This window comes from Chamaea fasciata, unplaced genomic scaffold (assembly GCF_029207755.1).
Source record: "Chamaea fasciata isolate MVZ Bird 193981 ecotype frontalis unplaced genomic scaffold, bChaFas1.0.hap1 SCAF_1, whole genome shotgun sequence".
In the NCBI taxonomy this organism is placed as follows: domain Eukaryota; kingdom Metazoa; phylum Chordata; class Aves; order Passeriformes; family Sylviidae; genus Chamaea; species Chamaea fasciata.
Window position 1 is genome coordinate 53,887,305 of NW_027094086.1, and position 19,913 is coordinate 53,907,217.

General features: G+C 44.8%; 1 protein-coding gene across 6 annotated transcripts in view; it reads left to right on the forward strand.

Moving 5' to 3' along the window:
- The window catches only part of LDLRAD4 (low density lipoprotein receptor class A domain containing 4), a 283,546-nt gene that overhangs the window by 252,223 nt on the left and 11,410 nt on the right, over positions 1 to 19,913 (forward strand). For 4 of the 6 annotated variants that reach the window (XM_066183939.1, XM_066183930.1, XM_066183948.1 and 1 more), the window contains 2 exons: positions 9,188 to 9,342; positions 19,300 to 19,353. In XM_066183939.1, the coding sequence (XP_066040036.1) occupies positions 9,188 to 9,342; positions 19,300 to 19,353 (209 nt within the window). Of the gene's footprint in view, positions 1 to 5,569; positions 5,647 to 5,975; positions 6,201 to 9,187; positions 9,343 to 19,299; positions 19,354 to 19,913 lie in introns of those variants that run through there. The other 2 variants (XM_066183976.1, XM_066183965.1) reach the window with 2 other exon arrangements.

Consider the following 19,913-nt stretch of genomic DNA (forward strand, 5'->3'; position numbering starts at 1 on the left):
ATTTGGGATGCATTTACACAGCTCCTTTAGTATAAATCATTAGTGCTATAAACTATCCATTATTGTTAGGAGAAGAAATTTAACAATGCAAATAAAACAAAATACTGTGGCAGAGCAATTTTATGCTTGATTGTAATGTTTAATGGCATGTTCTCATAAAGAGATTTTTCCCATCCTTCAGACCCATCGTGTCTGTGACTCACTTGATTTCCGATGGTTTGAACATCCCTCATTTTATTCCTAGAGTTGTTTTCTCTAGAGCAATTTCTGTAAACGTGCTGCAGCATGGGGTTATCCAGGGTTAATTTCCCTTATGATTACACATCCAGACAGCATGTATGTAAATGCTGCAAGACAAATGATAAGAAAACTGCAGGATGAAGGAAAACAAATTCCTTTGTTTTGCGTGAAGATCCATTTACCAATATTAAAGTCTTTCCTTTGCTCACTTTTAAATGTTAACACTAGCCTATATTGGCATTGTAGTTCTTTAAAAGCATTATTTTTATATCACCACTGACCTCAAATTTTGCATTCTGTTGATTGCCTTTGTTCCCTATATCTCTTCGGATACTTTTTCCAGGTTCTGTCTTCATTCTTTACTTTCAGGTACAAGACAGCACCATCAGTGAGGCAGAGCTTTGTATCTCTAAACTAGCTGATTATATTAATGTCAGAAATAAAATACAGCTCTTCACATTCTACTTGTATTTTTAGTACTGTATTGTAATCCTGGTTCTGCTTTCCTTTCTTATCTCTGTTCTGTCTTGCCCTTAGATTTTCTTCTTTTTTTAGACCAGGGTTGCTCGGTTTCCTTGTGATCTTTCTGCACTGTCCAGCCTTTTGAAGTCTTTGCATACACCATAGTCAGAAAGTGCGAAAATATTTGATAGTCTGTTAACCTGCAGTTGAGTGCCCGTTGTTTTCTTTTCCTGGCTGCCAGGGAGTTTGCTGGCAATTGAGATTTATGGAGCGAATAATCCACCTGGCAGGATACTCTCTGTAACTGAAGTATGTTCTTTAGTGGAAGAATGAACGTTCTTTGTGTGTCTAAAATACCACTAATAGCTTATTTAGCAACCCATACTTCTACAACAGGGCTTTCAGTTTTGTGTTGGAGGTGGATTTTTGCATATGCTTAATTCTAGCATCCATTCTAATTCTATCCCTCATTTAACTTTCATCCATTCCTATGGCAGGATAATACATGATGTGATCTCTCAGCTTTTTAATGTGGTCCTTAGTGCATTTCTTCTAGCTCCTGCTTGAACAGAAAAAAAATAATAATGAGGGATGATTCTTTCCTGTACTTGCTGGGAATTGCCTGGAAACCACAGGGAGCTTAGGCAGGGTAGTCATGCTGCAACCAGAGACTCCACAGAATCTAATACCAGGTACTAATTGCAAGTACTGCTGGGAGAGCTCTGAATAATAACAGAATTTAAAAAACCCCAAACAAACAATATTGTGATCCTTTCTTGCCTTTCCTCTTACTTAAATAGCTCATTTTTACACTTAGTCGATTTGAGCTCAAAATGTGACAAAAGCTGTGGAATGCAATCAAAATTAAGGATGGAAGGAGGTGCAATGTTTTCAGCGCAGCTGATTTTGTTCACTAATTTTGGACAGAACTAAATGGAGGATTGAAGTAGCAACAACTAAAACTCATGGAAGCCACTGTATCATAATATTCACCCTAATGGTGGGAAATTTTGGTGCTCAGACACAACCGTTACTTTACTTCATCCCCTCGGGGACGTTTTCCTGGTCTGAATAGTCCGGGTTGCTTACCTGCCTCATATTTACAGCTGTCTTTCCCTGCCCAGAGCTTCTCATTCCTCAAGCATCAGCCCCAGGAAATTCTGTACCTGTTTTTCAGCAGTGGCAGGGGAGCATCGAAGTTAGCAGCAGTGTAATCTCCAGGGTAAACAGGGCCAGGGCATTATGCTCACTGTACCATTTAACCCTGCTGGAACAGACGACTGCAAATTGCCTATGTCGAGCCAACATGTGAGGACTAATAGAACTGCAGTGGGGATAATTCATAAGCAGATTTTCTCACTCGCCAGTGTAAACAGAGCCAGTGCTAGTCAGGTCTGAAACGGTGATTACTTTTAAATCAGCATGTTATAATTCAGTGTCCCTGACTGAACCCTCCTTCCAGTACAGGAAAAGAAATCACTGCATGTGTGGACAGCATAGGGATCACTCAGGCTGTGCAACCAACTATGCATATGAAGGACTGCTTGAATTTCTTAATCCTTCCTATTACTGCAGAGTAAAGAACAGCTTTAACAGGGAGTTAATTTAGAGGCCTTAAATACTGCCTTCTTCTCTCCACCAACTTTACTTCTTTTGGGTTGTGTTGCTAATTTCTTCACAGTGCTCCCATCTGCTTGTTCCTTGCGCCTAATCACATTAAACGCAACATAATACCTCTGGATACATACTGCTGGCAAATCAGTTACTTGAGTTCACTGCCCGTGAGAAAAGCACTTTTCCTTTCCCTTGGTTGGTGCCCTTCCTCTGTATCTTTTTCTGACAAACTTAAACTCCGGATTTAATCAGAAAGGTGAATATTTCCCCCAGGTGGCAGTTTGAGAGGCGGGGGCATGGGCATTCAATGGGTGCATCTGCAGTTGCTTGAAGCCTTGAAGTTGCTTGACAGTGCAGGGAGGGGGAAGCACCTCTGCACACACACTGTCCAGGTTCCCCAGGGGGCTGGCTGCAGGCAGGAGGAAACAATCCCTGCTTGTCCACTTTCAAGACTGTGGGTTTTCTCTTACTCTTCAAAGTAAGGGCTAGCCAAGAATCTGCCCACAGTCAGTAATGTCTTTAGAGAATTAGAGAAAAAAAGGGAGAAGTAGCAGAAATGCAAAACTCATACTGAGAAAGCAGAATCTGTCCAGTTTTGGTCACCAAAGCATGACTGTTTCTTTACACTTGAGATTAACATCTTTACTAACAGTAAAATTAAAAAAAAAAAAAAAATCAATCAGGTTTTGTTCTTGTGGGTTCCAGAATGAGTATTTTGTTTTCCCAGTAACGATCTGAGGAGACAGATCAGTGAACATGTCCTTCATAAAATTTCACCTGTTACCAAGTTTAACTAGCCCTTGGTTTTATCATTAATATGCCAGACTTGTAATGGCCTGTGGAGAAGCATTATGACTCTGTGCCAGAACCTGCTTAAGGAGGTTCAACCCTGACGCCAGAGCAGCCGTCCTGCTTAGAGGTCATGGGGGAACCTCCTACTTGGAATTTTAGCAGGAAGCTGATCCCCAATTCTTGTTGACAGAGAAGCTTATATGGGCTCTCTGGCACAGGACTTGATTTATATTTAAAAGTTTGTGATAAATTCTTAATAAATAGGTGATGAGCCAAATATTGTGCTGAGGACGTTCTTGAGGATGCTTATCAGGTGCACTACTTATGGATACAGAAGTCTGTAACCACTTTGCAGTCATTGTGCCTGCACTTTTACAATAATAGTTGGTGGGTATTGGGCTAGAGAGGAAGTGTGTTAGTTATCAAGTCTGTGTGCTGAATCCCTAGTCTTGCCAAAGCAATTATTTTATGTCATGGGTTAACGCTTTTCAGGAACTGAAGACTCTAAACATCTACAGTTCAATTGTATGAGTAAAGAAGAAGCATTAATACCAATATATTAATTTGGTTTGGTTTGTTTTCTGCTTTCTTTGTAGTCTTTAAATTGTGCTCATCTGAAACCAATTTCTCATTTTAAACACGAGGTTGGGAAATGATGTATGTAAACTTTGGCTTATAAAGTCCTTGAAAACAAAGAGTTTGCAAGAGGAAGGTCACTGGCCTCAGCAGCAGCTCTGTACACTTTGAGTGGGTATGCCCATACAACAGCCGTGTTTAGAAGTCTGGTCTGCTGAATTAATTGTTTTCTAAGTAGTTTAAGGACAATCAGATTGTAATTTTGAAGGTGTTCCACATCTGTTATCTGTACTGAATTACTTCTCTCTGCTGGTAAAAGTGCTGTAGTTGGTTAATACTCCACTTGCACAAAAGCATTCAATTGACATATAATTTAAACTCATTCTGCTCTTCTAGGAACTCTCAAAGGATATTTATTTACAGTCCACAATCACTGTCCCCCAGCTTGACTGTTGTGTTTGGATTCAGGCCTTAGACCTTGCAATATCAAGCTAAATGTCAACAACAGTTTAATAAATCCAGACAGTGGGGATAGCCTGTAACCAGGAGAGGGGCCCTGCTGTGTGCTGTGGATATATATAGCAGGATATGTCTCCCTAATATTTTTAACCCCCTGGCTTTTCATAGTGTTAGCTTGATAGGTGACTGCTAGCAGGTCCACTCCTCTCAGCCTCTTTCCCCTCCTGGGATTTGCTCTTTGACTTTGAGTTAGGGCATCTTTTTATGAGGCTGGTCCATGGGATTTACAGACATGAAAGGCCTGTGGGTCTTTCCCAAACGTGGGTTTGCCTCCATGGTCAGTGCCAGAGTGTCCTGGGGGCCTGTGCTGTGTGTGGGGGAGAGCAGTGCTGGTGTGAGCTCAGCTGAGCCAGCCACAGCCTGCTGGGAGAGAGCATGGAGCCTCACCAGTGCTACAGCCATCTCTGCTGCTTTCAGGAGCTCCAAGACCCTGGCCATGTGGACCAGAGGGTGAACTCACTTTTCTTGTTCACGTAAACACACTGCTCTTACTCAGTGCTTTGGGGGATGCCACTATAATCCACAGGAGTAACTAGGAATGGGAGCAGTCTTGGCCGTGATGGTGAAGCCACTATAGGAGGAACATCATGGGAGTTGAGGAACACGGTGCTAATGGTGCTTCCTAACATGGCAGAGACATTGTGGGACTGTGCTGCTGCTATGTACAGTGGCAGCAGGGACAGCCCCAAGTCCCTCCTGCTGGCCTCCATTGTGGTGCTCTGAGTGGGAATACAGGTGGAGACCGGGATGAGGAACCCATCTGGCAGTGTTCATCAGCCAGAAAGGCTGGCTCAGTGGCAGAGCTGGGGCAGGCCTAGGGGTTCGGAGGGGCCAGAGAGGGGAGGGATAGGCAGAGAAGTTTAGGGGCAGGCACAGGGATTCAGGGATAGCAGAGGGGTTCACTGGCAGGCACAAGGCTTCAGGGGAAAGCAGGCACTGCTGGAGCTGGGAGTTCTGCCAAAGAAACACACATGCGGCTGAAGCCCGCTGTTCTTCTTTTTCCTCCTTCTTTAGATTTTTTTTTTTTTTTTAACTTGAGGTTACAGGCGTTGTTCCTTCTGATGGTTATGGTTTTACAGCATAGCTCCAGGATGCGACTCCCGAATATTTTACGCACACGCACACACACGAGTGCGCGTGGAACTTCGGATGAGGAACCCGCTGCCGCGCAGCTGGGAAGATCCCTGGATCACTCTCGCTGTCTGTGTGACGCTGCGGGCGACATTTGGTTGCCGGTGCCCTTTGAAGCGCCCAGGGCCGGGAGCGCGTGCGGCCGCGCGCGGTCCCGTCCCGGTGGGCGGGGCGGGGCGGGGCGCGGGCACGTGCGCGGGGGAGGCGCGGGCGCGGCGCAGGCGCGGGCGGGCCGGGGCAGGCGGCGGAGCCGGGGCGCCCCGAGCGCGCCGCGCCGGGCCGGGCTTAAAGAGCGGCGGCGGCGCGGGTCAGGTACGGACCTTCCTGCACTCCTCCTTCCCTCCCTGTCCGCGCCTCCCCACGGTGCTCACTCAGCCGCGGGGCAGCGCCTTTCCGTTCTTCTTGTTCTCGCCGGTCGACTGTTTTTTAATTTTTTCCCCCCCTTTTTGTTGTTGTTGTGGTTTGGGTTTTTGAATTTTTTTTATTTTTTTTTTTAAATTCGTTTCGCCCCGGGCGCGGAGCCCGGCGGGACCGTGGTGTCCGTGCGTGCGCGCACACGCGCGGCCGGGGCACGGCGGGGCGGGAGCGGCCGGTGCCGGCCGTGCCCGCCCGCTCCGGCGGCGGCTGCGGGGCGGCAGCCGCGCTCCGAGCGCCGGCAGAGGCGCGGGCGGGAGGCTCCCTGGAAGCCTCCCTGTCCACGTCCCCTCGCTGGATGGAGCCCGGGGCTGCCGGGGATGCGGTGCCCGCCGCGGGGGCTGGCGGAGCGGCTTGAGCCCCCCGCCCGGCGGAGGCGAGCATGTCCAGTGAGCGGCTTAACAAGACAGCGGTGAAGGATGCGCGGTTAAAAGACCTGTTGTTGGAAAGAGGTACCGGCGCGTCCGCAGGGGCAGCGACGGCGCGATTGCGGCCCGGGGCACCGCACAGCCCGGCCCGCCCGGGAGCGCTCGCCGACGGGGCTGCGGGGTCTGTGTGCGGGGGGAGGCTCGGGGGACGGTCTGGCGTGATCGCTGGTGGGGTTGTCAATTATGTCGCTCTTTTCGAGCTCTTCTGAGAAGGCGATTTGATTCAACGTGCAGTTAGTTGCCTTTTCCCTGTTGGGCGTTTACCCTGGAACGTTGTGTTTGGTTTTAGGGTTTTTTTTTCCCTTGGAGATTTTTTATTAGAAGTGTTGTTTCTTGCGTGTAGAGAAGCGGATATATATAAGCGTGACGGGCTTGGGGTAGTAAAACCAAAGCATTTCTCTTCCTGAAGCTTTGCCAGCTTTCTTTCCCGGTAAATTTATAGGACAAGTGGGCAGGAGGAGATGCCTGTCTGGAAGGCGGTGGCCCTTCACGCCTGGCAGGTGTTGGGCCGGGGACGTGGTGGGGGCCGGGGTGACCCAGTGCCTGTCAGCAGCCGCTAGGAGCTATTTGAATGGCCTTGATCAGTGCCAGCAAACACAGACTGCTGCTGCAGTCTGCCTCTGCTTTTTACTGCTACTAACCTAATGAGCAGCAGCAATGTCACTCAGGAGGAAGAAGAGATTTAAAATTGTCGTGCTTTCCATTGAGGAAATCCTCTTGAACATCAGTGAGGTGTTTTGTTGCAGTTTGGTGTTCATAATGTAAACTGGACGTGGGAAATCCCTTGTGCTCGCAGCTGTGTGCTGTGGTTTTTATTTTCTTTATTATACGGCCGTGTTTTAATCAAACGTTTTCAAATGATTCCCTCCCCGCGGTAAGTGTTCACAGACCAAATCGCTCATCTCTAAGGGAGAGGTGCTGTCCCTTGCCACTGAAATGCAGGGGCCTCGATAAATTTAGAAGACTCTGCCCTTGGCTGATAGAGAAGTAACATGTCGTTCTAGTGATCTGTGCATTCTAGGAAAGCCTAAATCAACCTTGCTTGTTTTGCATGTTGCCCTTTAGCTGCAGTCGCTTAATTTCCAGTCTAAAGTGTGACATGGAAAGTTTGGATAAAGAAACTCTTTAGTACTTCAGTAGCCACAGAATGTGAATTGCAGAAGTTGTCAGCTGTGTAAAGTCTGTATTCTGTGTTTCTGAGCCAAGAAAAACTGACTTTCGGCTTAACTGTGGTTTGGGTGGGTTTATTTTTTAATTAATTCTGTTCTTCCGGCTTTCTGATCTTTTGGTGCCGACATTGTTAGCTTCCAGTGACGCAAGAGAGGGGAAAAGAAAGATCCGTGCCCTGCGTGCGGGGTTGATAGCAAAAGCAGAGGACAGAGCACTGACTAACCGAATTCTTCGAAAATGCTGTTGGTCTTAATGATGAGTGGGAGTTATTTAACAGCAGAGTGATAAAGTGATAGACGTATTTTTGCCCTTTACTCTTTCCTTAGTCTTAAGTAGGCTTAGTTACTCCTCAGGAGATAATTGTAGACCCTCAGCCCCTTGGTGGTGTGGCTGTGCCTGCCGGTGGCTTGTGACAGACAGCTGGAGCTTGGCACCAGCCCCCGCTGGACACCAGCGCACTTGCAGCTCCTATACCCTGACGTTTTGTTTGTAAGAGATCTTAGAATAATGAAATAGCCTTGGGTTTCCTTTGGGTCCACTGCAGGTTCATCTTGGATTTTTTGTTTCAGTGGCGTTTTTCTAGCTCAGCTTCACTGTTGTGTTGTGTCTGCACAAGTATTCTGCTACCACACAGAAAGCTGAGGGTGGCTACAAATGAGAGATGGGGGGGGAAGGAGGCTTGTTTTCTGATATTTATTCTGTCCTTTCATTTTCATGTCACCTGTCTTTCTTTGTTAGCTTTTTAAAACAGAAATTTAATATCAATTCCCCAAAGTTCATGGTTTTTGCATCCAAAAAGTAGTGCCCTTTTTGGAAAGTACTGAAACTTGAGCAACTTGAGCTGCTTCTTTGCTATTTCTACCAGCCTAGCAACCAAAGACCTCCTCCCATTAACTGGATTTGTCTTTCAAGATGAGAGCATCCCCTGTGAGCAATGCAGTTTCCATAGAAATATCATCAACTCGGTAACTCCAAAGGGCAATTTTTCCCCTTATATTGCTCATCCTTGCTGCTCCAGTATAGCCAAAAGGGTGCAAGAGTGACTCATTTCTAAATATACTTAATATTTGTGGTATAGGCAGGGCTTCAGATAAGATGATGGGTTCTGACGGAGTTTATTGTAATTGTATCTCTTGCAACAACCAAGGCCCTGGTTTCATTTTTAACTGCGGTGGAACATATCTTGTTTTAGAGTACTAGAGCTCTTTTTAGATTTTTACCTGACTGGGAAAGTCCTAGAAAATTTTTAATTTACATCAATTGGAGAGAAGCTGGTAATTGAAAAAGACATTGTGTGTAGATTCAATAGGCCTAAAGTTTTCCACTCTAGTTAAATAGAATAGCTTTCATGCTATTTACTTGATAAAAAAATTAAGGGTAGTGTACTAGATGAAGTGACCTGATTCCTCTCAGGTGTTGAAGCTTACATAGCCCTCTGGACTCTCTTGGTATTACAGGTGGCTGTTAAAATAGAGTGAGGTTTGTGTGTATGTGGTTTCTTCTTTTTTTTGTTCAGTGAAGTTGTTTTGTCCAAAAGGCTCCTCTGTGGTGTTTATGTTGAGGAGTTTATTACCTGTGGAGGCTGCAGAGAAGGTTCACCAAGAAGCTTCTTAGTTTTGACCTGTGGCCACTCATGCTGATCAGTTTGCTCTGGCAAAAATGAAATAATTTTCATACTTTGTAGAACAGTCTTCTTCACAAAACTTTGCAGAATGGACAGCAATAGTATCTCAAGCCAGATCTATCTCAGAGAAGTCCTGAGGGTCTTTTCAGGTTGTTGCTTTGATGGTTAACCTTCCATGTGTTGTTGACACATTTTCCTCTTTTTTCTTTTGTTTTAGCTGAACTGGAGTTTGTTCAAATCATCATTATAATCGTGGTTATAACTGTTATGGTGGTAGTGATCATCTGCTTGTTGAACCATTACAAACTCTCGACACGCTCCTTTATTAACCGGCAGAGCCAAAGCAGAAGGCAGGAGGAAACTCTGCAGACGGTGAGTGTGAGCCCCTTGCACCAAACCCTTTTTCCTTGTGCTGTGAGGGCGTGCAGCAAAGCCTCCCAAAGACCTCTGATACAGGCAACTGCTGGAAAAACTTCTGATATCACTTTTAATACTCCCTATAGTTAGATCTTTTGCCAGAGTTGTATTTGTCAGTAGAAAACAAATTTGGAGTACAAATTTAAGGTACACTGTCTTCAGTTATTTTTAGACCCTGCTGTGTTTCATGTAGCCTATATTCATTTCGCATTTGGAGGCTTAAATGTGACATTGTGTTTGCTGCTGCTGCTGTAATTTGAGAGGGGAGCGTGGAAGGGGAATGAATGGAGATTAGCTGGGGTGCAAAGAATTGAAATACACTTTCCATATATTTTCTGATACCCTGGAGTTTTATCGCTGTTACTGTTCTGTGAAGCTGCCATGGCTGTTCACTGGATCAAAACCACTGTCCCAGTAAGGGCCCAGGTGTCACAGTACAGAGCAGCTGTACTGTAACACCCAGAAAAATGTTTCACCAAAACAGCAAGAAGAGACTAGAAAAAGGATCTCTTCAAGGACCTGGAGTGTTTAAGATGTGTTGTTACAGAGTTAAATGCTTAAGATGGAATCTCAATCAGTACTTGTTAAGACTGTGTTTAGTCAACCCAACAGTAAATGGGCACCTAATTTGCCTTGTGAGCCAGGAGTTTGCTGGGTGGGATGCTCTGCTCCCTTGTGAGGGTTAATCACAGTGTGTCCCTGACCTTGGGATATCTCCCACAGGCCATGCAGTGTTGTGTGGTGATGCAGGGAGGTCTGTTCTTCTGATGTGCTTTTCCTAGAGTGGTGCCCTTGGCCTCTCTGCTGACAGCGATGGCCATGTATGAAGTCACCTTTTGATGCATTGAATTCCTGGTAACAATGTTGAGTTCACAGCTTCATTTTGCTGTCAAAAAAAGTTGGATTGTGGCTGAGAGATGCGATCTCATAATGGTTTACGCCGGTTCTAACTCCACAGTCTCACCTTTTTATCCATTCCAGTCTTACATTTCTTCCCTCTTTGTGCTCCTTAGGGAGCTGCCAGGGTGATGGTGAAAGGCCTCAGGGGACTGCTCTGGCTGTACACTAATTGCTAGCTTTTTGCCTTTTGCTCTTTTTGTTATAATTAGATTTCAGCAGGGGAGGCAGCACTGACAGGGAAGGAGGCAGAGATGCCACAGTGACTGCAGTGGAGCTTACTCCCTGGCAATTGGCAGCTGCCCCCACTGAAAGTCAGCTGTACAATGTGCCAATGCAGGGTTCCCAAAGCTCTCTTAGTACATCACCTGTGCCATTTTGGTGGGGTGAATTGCTCTTTCCTTGGAGGCTGCAGGGGGAGGAAAGGAGCTGCCTCCTCAAGGAGAGGCTGCCTCATTGCCTGGCACTTCAGTAGTGTACAAATGCTTAACTCTAATTTGGTTACAGATGAAACTGGTACTTGTCAAACCTCAACCTCCTGGACTTGACTGGAAAAATTGACTAGATTAATTTAAATGTTGCTTTGAAATGGACACTGTAATTCAAGAACCACAACTCTGTCTGAAAAATGTTAGCTCTAATTGCTACAGATGCCTAAAATGAAATAGTTTGAGATAAATGAAATGCATTTTCATCTTCACAAATCTTTAAACTGTAGTAAGCTGTCAAATGCATGAAATAACCCATTATTTCCTTTGTATGGTTCATTACTGTTGTCTGTTATCAGAGGAAGTGGTATTTTTTTTTTCCCACTTGGGCACAAGGGAGAGCACTTCACCTTCTTCTGAAGAAGAACATATAGTGTGGCAGCAGGGACTTGGGAGCTGCTTTAGTACCCAGAATTGATCTTAAATCATTTTTAAAACACTGACTCAGTTTCAGTTTGATGTCGCCATTATAAGTAACGGTAATGACAGCCAAATGAGCACTTCATGGGAATTGAGGGGATGGCAAGAACCAGTTACTAATTCTTCTGAAAGCCTTTGGTATAGGTTTGTCATCACTATTACTCATCTGAATTTCTGATAAGCTACAGCTCTTCTTAGAAGAAGGTCATACTTGTGAGGAATGGGGATTTAGAGGTCTCTGAGTTCAGATGTCGAAGACTTTGAATTTTCCTTTGTCTCAGGTGTCAGAAGGAAATTCTGATAGAAACTGGCTGTGCAATGCAAACCTTAAAAGCAATGTGCAGAGAATGAGGGTCAGAAACCTAAAGTAAGTGCTCTGTGGTGAGAAACTGCAAATGACCAGTCTGTTCTCATTGTCCACAGTGGAGTGACTTGCACAAGATAATAGATAGTGTGAGTGGTGAGATGCAGGTTATACACTTCTAAAATAAATTTTTTGTACCAGGGAGGCCTTGTTCTGTGTGCACTTGCTACCCAAGTGGATTTTCTTGCAAGGGAATATTTTTAATGGCATATAGGCTCTGAAAACAGATATAAATGTTTGTTAACTACTAATGTCTGAAGAAAATAGTATTGTGACTTATGTCTTCTTTTGGTAGAGAAATAGTGAATGGAAATAGAGAAAGTTCAGACATGTTTCCTGAAAGAAAATGGTAAAGCAAATTATTTGACTGTTGGCTAAACAGTGAACACCCTTTCATGTAACTGAGGTAGCAGAGGTGTATCGAAATGTAGAATCCAACATGTTCCTGTTCAGATTGGGTGTTTTTCTTTTTTTGTCCTTTTGTTGCCTTCAGTTTTCTTTTTCTTTAAGCCTGTTCTATTTCTAGATAATCTTGCCTTCCACCAACTAGGTGGTGGCTGAAATATACAGGTTTCTGGCCTTGTAAAGACCGACTATTGAACAAGTGATCTCTCTTATTCTGGTTCTTCTAAAGAGTGTAATAGGAGTAATCAGGTAAATTATCTAATGCTTTTATTACCAGCCTCACACCTCTAAAACTCATCAGAAAGAACGAAATAAAAGATATTAGTGGATTTCTTTTTCTGCTTGAACTTCTTCATGGTTATGCAAACAAAAAAAACCCTCTGAACAAACACCCTCAAATAAAAATAAAAGAGGATGATAGTGAGAATTTCACCTTCCAGGCCAAGTCAGAAATTAGGATATCGAAAAGATTAAATCACTGCAATCACAAGTGTTAACTAACATTTGAAGTAATGTTTGAAGGGCAGAAAAGGAACCAGTCTTAGAAAAAAAGGCTGCTCTTTGGCAAGTGCATGCTAGATGTTGTTACATGCCTGTTCTGTAAATACACTTCTCTGTATGTCCACCAGTTCATCTTCATATGTTTTCTTTATTTTCCTTTTATTCCTCTGAGGTATCACCTTCCAGTCTTTCCCCTGGTCTTTGGTATTTTATTGCCTTGGTTATTGGGCCAAGGCCTTAAGCAGATCACAGCCAAGGGCAGGACAAACACCGAGTGCTCAGGAGCAGTGGGTGCTTCTGCTGCAGTGCTGAGGATGCTGCCTGCCCTCTCATGGCAAGCCTGCCCTCTCCTAGTGAGGCTGTTAAGCATTCCAACCCTGTTTTAACATTAGCAGAAATAAGAGTTTTGGGGTCATAATTATGGGAGGTGGGAAGATGCTGGGCGATAACCATGTTGGTGTGAGCCTGCAAGGTGCTGAACAGTGCCTGTATCACAATGGATAAAATATTGAATGTTTCCTGCTGCTGGCTTATCCATCAGCAGTGTTGGGCTTCACAGCTGGGAGCAAGCCAAGGGTTGCAGAACACCTGAGAGGGATACAAAAGCCGTAGGGTGTGGAGTACACCAGGAGCATGCCCAGGGGCTGCTTCACTTTGAAACAACAGAACCTCTTGTGTGGGAGCAACTGATGCTGCTGGCACTGCTGAGGGATTTTGGGGCAGGGCCATGTGGCAGCCTCGGAAAGGCACATCTGTGCACAGGGTATGTGTGTCTGATATCTGAGGGGGGATCAGTGTTGCTGGCTGTGCATTTGTTGACCTTATGTCAGGAGGGCACTGTTGCTGGTAACCAAAAGCATCCTGCTGGAATGGAGGTAGCTGCAGCTGAGCTGCTGCTGTGGTGCTCTGCTGTTTGCTGGGACAAAACAAAGATAAATCTTACTTCCCAATGATTAACTCATAATGTCATCACCAGTGATTTCCACGGGGACGTTGAGGGGAAAACGATTAACTGATTTACAGAGAGGTACTTAATGAGCTTCTGATGTTCCTAATTTCATTCCTTTTCCCTATCCTGGTGTCTTTGCATTGTCTTCTTTTCTAGAGTAGATGTTGAATGAGTGCAGAACACTTGGACTGCCCCAGGCCTACTCCTGGCAGCAAATCCCTGCATCCATCACACAGGATGCTCACCCTGAGCAGCCCCTGCCTCCCAGCACCGAGGGCAGCGTTACTGCCCAGCCTAGTCAGCTTGCATTAGAACCTGTGTTGGGAATGCCAGTCTTGGATGCCAAGCTCCAGGCGCACAGCTGTAAGAAATACTCCCCTCTGCCCTGTACCAGCTATTTCAGAATAAAAGGGGAATGTCAGGAGGGTGACAGAAAATACTCAATGATATTGACAGCTCAGAGATTTGTCAGTAGTTTCAAATGTTAGTCTTTCCTGCTGGTCTTTTAAATTATTTCCTACTGGCATTGGCATTATTCTGTCTGTTCCCTACTGGTGTCCCTGGGCCACTCATTCTCATTTTCTTACTGACATATGCAAAAGAAAGAAAATCCCACTGGGAACAAGAACCCAGTCTACAGCCAGGAGAGTGTGTGAGTGCTGTAGACCACCTTGCTCTGCCAGATCTTTTTGTACGTACCAGTCATCATTTGGCAGGGGCTGGATGTGCACTGCATTCTCCTGCTGTCTCCTTGAGGGACATGGGCTCGCCTCTCCTCAGGGAGTGCTGCCAAGAGGGACTGCAAGCTCGGCTGCTGCTCTTTGAAGTCTCCCACAGTAAAGTCATTATATGTTTAATAAGGGCAAGATTGTCCATGAAGTCTGCAGGTAGGACTAGAAGCGAGGAGCGCTGGCTTTGGGCGGCTCCTGACTCAGTGTGTCACCTTGGGCAACTTGCTTCATCTCCAAACAAAGGAGGAAGGATAATAGTACTTTACTCCCTTCAGCTGAATGAAATGAGGATTACTTAAAGTGATGAAGTGCTGTGAAGTTGGGGAAATAAAAGTTTTAAAGCATTAAGTAACAGGAATAATTGCTGTAAGTGTAGGGAGGCAGATTATATGTGAGAGATCTGGCACTCTCTGTAATTCTTGAGTGCTTTTGCTTGGTGCTGTGCACTGCTCTGTTAGACAGCATCACCTTTCCTGCCCGTGAGGGATAGCTTTTAAAGGAACCAGCAATCCTGCTGGAATACTCATCATTCTGTTGGGGACAACACAATAGTTTGTTTTGCTTGTGTTTGTTGGTATCTTCAAGACTGTGCTGGTCTCTATCACTCAGGAAGATACGGGGAGGAATGAGCCCCTGTGCCTTCCTGGAGTGTTTTCAGCAAGCCACTGCTTTAATGTGGTGTAAGGTACCACCTAGGGCCAAAATCAGAAACTACACTGCTATCTGGAACATTGCACTTGCAGAGGAAGTGTGTGTATTTGTATGTGTGGGTACGTTTCTGTATAAAAATAAAATAAAAATCTGTGCTAAGGGGAAAAGAGGGACCCTCTTAATAACTGCAATGCATTTTAGAAAGTGAAAAGCTGACTTGTTTCTCAGAAAACATTGTTTCAGGCAGAGTTCTATTTTGCAGAAACTTAATAGTAGAGAAAGCCTGTAAATCTCCTTAACAGTCATCAAAAAAAGAAAAGTTTGGATTATATGGGATTGTCATGGTTTAACCCCAGCTGGCAACTAAGCACCACACAGCCACTTGCTCCCAGCAGGCTGGGGGAGAGAATCAGGAGGGTAAAAGTGAGAACTTACGGGCTGAGATCAAGACAATTTAACAGGGAAAGCAAAACAGGTAATTCATTCACCACTTCCTAGGGACAGACACGTGTCCATCCATTTCCAGGGCATTGGTGCTCCATGGTGTGTAACAGTGACTTGCAAAGACAAATGCTCTTGCTCCCAAAGTCCCCCTTTCCTTATTCTTCCCCTGGCTCTTCATACTGATCATGATGCCATATGGTCTAGAATGTCCCTCTGGTCAGTGGGATCAGCTCTCCTGGCTGTGTCCCCTCCCAGCTCCTCCTGCACCCCCAGCCCTCTTGCTGGTGAGGTGAGGTGAGGAGCAGAGACCTGACTCTTGTGTAAACACCATTCAGCAATAATGAAAATATCCCTGGGTTATTAACACTGTTTTCCTCACAAATCCAAAACATGGCCCCATACTTGCTGCTACGTAAAAGATTAACTCTGTCCCAGCTATAACAAGCACAGGGATCCTTTTGCTGTATTACAGTTTGAGGAGAACTTTTTGCTGAGTGTAAATTTTTACTTATAGTTTCTCCTAAGTTAAAAATCATTTTTCTGGTAAATGTCTTTCCTGCTGGCTGTCAATGGGCTGATGTTCAGCTGAGGCAGTGGGATGACAATGTGTGCTCCAGAGTTTAAAAATGTCCTCAAAAAGTCATCTTCTACACTATTTAGTTCTAGAAGCTCTAAAGCTTTGTAAAATTTGAAATAGTAAATTATCCTAGGCTTATGGAGTCTCCTAAGCTCTAAATATTGGGTTAAATTATCATCACCATGACATAATTAAGTAATCACTCAGCTGCATTTATTAAATGATGCTGCTATTTCAAAAGCTAATCACAAAGTTAATTTCTGTAAATTACAGTGAAACCCAGAAATGGCAATGGTCAGCAAAAGACATAGGTGGATCCCTAAGATTTTTTCTGCTTGGTGTTACTGGTAGGTGCTAGGATTTTCATTCCAAAGCCTAACAGTGTTAAAAATGAATACACTATAGGGAATGAATGCATAAGTTTTCTCTCCCTGTTGCTTTTAAGTATTGAAGCTCATGCCTGAAGTCTCTTGAACAAGGAGCAAGTTGAGGTGGCCTAGCTATTGACAGTCTATAAGAAGCAGGTAAATGAGGTATTGCCCTCATCAAAATATGGGTAAATTGCATTTGCTCAGGTTTAGTCTTGTTTGCACATACCTGATAACTACTTGTACAAATCCCTAATATAAATACAGATGCTGTCAGTTCTCATCTGATTTTCACTGATACGAGCACAGGGGAGGCATTTTAGCTTTCAAAGGAAGGTCTGTAAGCACAGGGACAAGCAGAGAGCAAGAATTAACACTTTCTCTCAGTGTAAGTAACCCCGGATTGGTCAGGTCGGCACATTATTTCCTAAATCTACGTCTCGGGGTGGAGTGGTGTACTCATGGGGATGTTTTTGTTCTACAACACTTTCCTCTCATTTCCACCTCTTGCCATCACCCTGAGATCCGTGGAGTTAGTGGGCACCAACCCTAGGGTTAGGTTGTATCTACCCCGTGCAGGGAAGGGAGAATTTCCCTTAAATAAAGACTCCAAAAAGGTAGGTGGTAAGTCTCCTGTGGTACATGCAGTGATTTCAGGAGGGTAGAAATTCTGTGTTGGATAAGTTAGTCTAGCCTTGGTGAGGAGAGAATTCTGTACTGTGTCGTTGGACCAAGCATGGTGAGGTTGGTCTGCACGTGTGTGAACCTGATGTTTTCCAAGTGTGGGCATGCTGCGTGCATGTTACCCAGCCATCTGCTTGGGGAGTTCTTCTGGCTCCTGGGATAGAGATCTTGCTGGGGGTTGGCTGCTGCCAAATGATTTGTTCAGTCTGCTGCTCTCTCTGGAGGAAACCTTAGGGAAGGGAGGAGCTACCAGTGAACTCTAGGGCACAATATCACAGGATATTGTGACCTATCCTTGCATCCTAAGGATCTCACAGCCTCAGAGTTCAACTGCATCCCAAGCTGTTCACCTTCTCAAGTAGTTATCCTAGCATGGGGAGAGCTTTGGGCTCCTTTGTTCTCATCTTGGTGTGACTATCCCAGTGCCCTGGTTACACTCAGTGGGATCCCTGTAGCAACTGCAGTGCCTCCAGGCAGAGCCTTTGATTGTTGTGGGATTCAGGCATCAGCAGGAGAAGTAACAGGCAACTCCTCTCTTCTAACAAGTTATTTCTGTTAGGAATGGCTGGTAGCAGATCTGAGAGTCTTGGCTCAGTGAGCAGGTCCTGTTCCATCTCCATGCAGGAAGTTTTTCTCCATATGCTGCACCATCTCTCTCAGCTCATCTTACCCCCTTGCCTTCGGGAAGATGAGCCCTAGGATGGAAGTAGTTTCCATGTCCTCATCAGCAACTCCTTTTCATAAGGGAGTTAAAAGGATATGAGTGGTGGAGGTAGATTTTATTTCTTTCTGGGTTGGCTTGTTGGTTTTGCCTTTTTTCCTCTCTTCTGAGCCTGTAACTGAGGAGCAGTTAATTGAGAACTTTAGATTTGACTAATATGTTTTGCAAACAGTTGCAGCGGATTTGGAGCCTGTTGGGTCCACTTCTGATAACCTCATTGCCTTTAATTGTGCAAACATGCCCTCAGATCTTTCAAAATGAGAGCACCTGGATGCTGAAGGAATGGAAAGGAATGTGTGTCCAAGTATGTATATACGTGTATGTCTATAGTTCCACAGTTACAATTTCTTCAACTACAGTTCCTCCTTCTTCTTTCAGAACCTTATCTAGGCACTGAAATACATGAATCTGCATGAGATCTGTCTTTTGTGTCTTTGCAAAGGGGAATACTTGGGGAAGTTGTAAATAATTGCAATTGTCAGCCTCTCTCTATCTTTGCTTTCTAAAGCTACAGAAGAGAAGTGTACCAGCTTTGCTATTCAAAGCATTTCCCTTAGCAGCTGAATCCTGTGGGAGAGTCCTCTTAGAGCAGCTTTCCTCTGTGCTGGACTCTCCTGACAAGATCACAGACGGCTTTTGGTCTCTGAGTGTCATGATGAACATCTCGTTGGGTCTATTTTTACCTCTGAAATATGTTGAAAGATGCTGTGGTGAGAAGAAGCAGTACAGTAAGATTTGGAAGCAGTCTATACATGGTAATGCTTTTGGGGACAGTGTGCATTTTCCTTCCAGTTCCTGAAATTTCTTATGTCTGTAAAATTTGAATTAGCATCAAGAAAATAGTCATGACTGTACAATATTTTGATTTTCTCTTTGTGCACCAAGATTGAAGTTCTGTGCTTTGTAGCTGCTCTGATATGTTCTTTTCAGCCTTAAAATTTTCCAGTAAAATAAATTCATTGCAGAAGTTACTGCTACTCTAAACAATTAATTGAGAAGAAAAATAATGATGCACTTTAAGCTATTTTCCCTTATTGATATGCTGTTCTTCACCCTTTTATTCTGCCTTGAGTGCTGGTATGATGTCAGAACAGCATTTCAAGGCATGAGAGAGAAAATATTTTGACCTGAGAAGGTGGTTGGAGAAGTGGTTGAAAAAGGGGCTGAAACCTCAGCTGCTTTAACTACTGTTTATGGTGGGAATTGGGCAACTGGCAGTTTTGACCAGATTATCCCTGGGCTTAGTATGTCTGTCACTTCACCGAGATTACAGACGCCAGGTTGTGTTGTGAACTGTTTTGCCTGTGTGTAATTGGGATCCTGGCTGGCAGACCTTTGTCAGACCTGCCACCCTTGCTGGTTTGGGAGGTGACAGGTACCTGCTCAGCGCTCAGGTGCTGAGGTGTCTCCTGTCATCTCCATGCATTGTCACACTCTCAGCCACCACCAGCTTGCTGCATCCTTATGGCCTGTGGGGCTGGGTGCTGTGGGTGACATCTTGGCACTTGCAAAATGGACCAAGCTTGACTTGCTTGGGAGCAGAGCTGCTCTTTGCTCATGTTTTGGAAAGAAAAGGGGGGGATGTTCTTGTTTAGCTCCTGGAGACAGCCAGTCCTTAGAAGGTGACTGCTGGTAAGAGCTGTGAAAATGAGGCAGAATGGTGATGTGATCTATTAATTTTTCTTTTTTTGTTGTTTTCTTCCACATTTCAGGAGGGGTGCTTGTGGCCCTCAGAAAGCTCGGTTTCGCGCCAGGGTGCTTCAGAGGTACTGACAGATTTTTGATTATCTTCACCAAGAGCTTTTTTTTTCTTTTTTTCTGCAATGTATATTTGGTTCCTTTCAAAGCCATGCATCTACTTTTTGTAAGGAAAGCTTGCTCAGTGTAGTTCACACCGTCATCTAAGCCTGCCTTAACACGCGTTTCATAAATTCCTGAGACCTTTTCATAAAAGAATGAAATTCTGCCTACCTGACACCTCATCTCCATCAGCAGCTCCCTGTGTCATAGTAGGCATTCACAAGTAAGTGGTGGAGGTGTGTCTCTTTCCTACAGTAGCTCAGTAATTTGAGTATTCATTGGAAGCTGGAAGACCAGTTTCTCTTGTCCCTGAACTTTTCTTGGATTTACAACATGTATCCTATCACCAGTGTCTCCCATTTTCCAGCTGGCACAGATCACTTGTCTGTGTAATAATTTGTGGGTGTATTCCTCTGAGTGGTCCAGCTGTCCTGTGACAAGCGGCGGGACTTCCTGGTGGTTCGCCCTGCATCTGTGAAGGTCTGGGCTTGAAGACCCTGCAGGGATCCAAAGAAAAAAGAGCAGT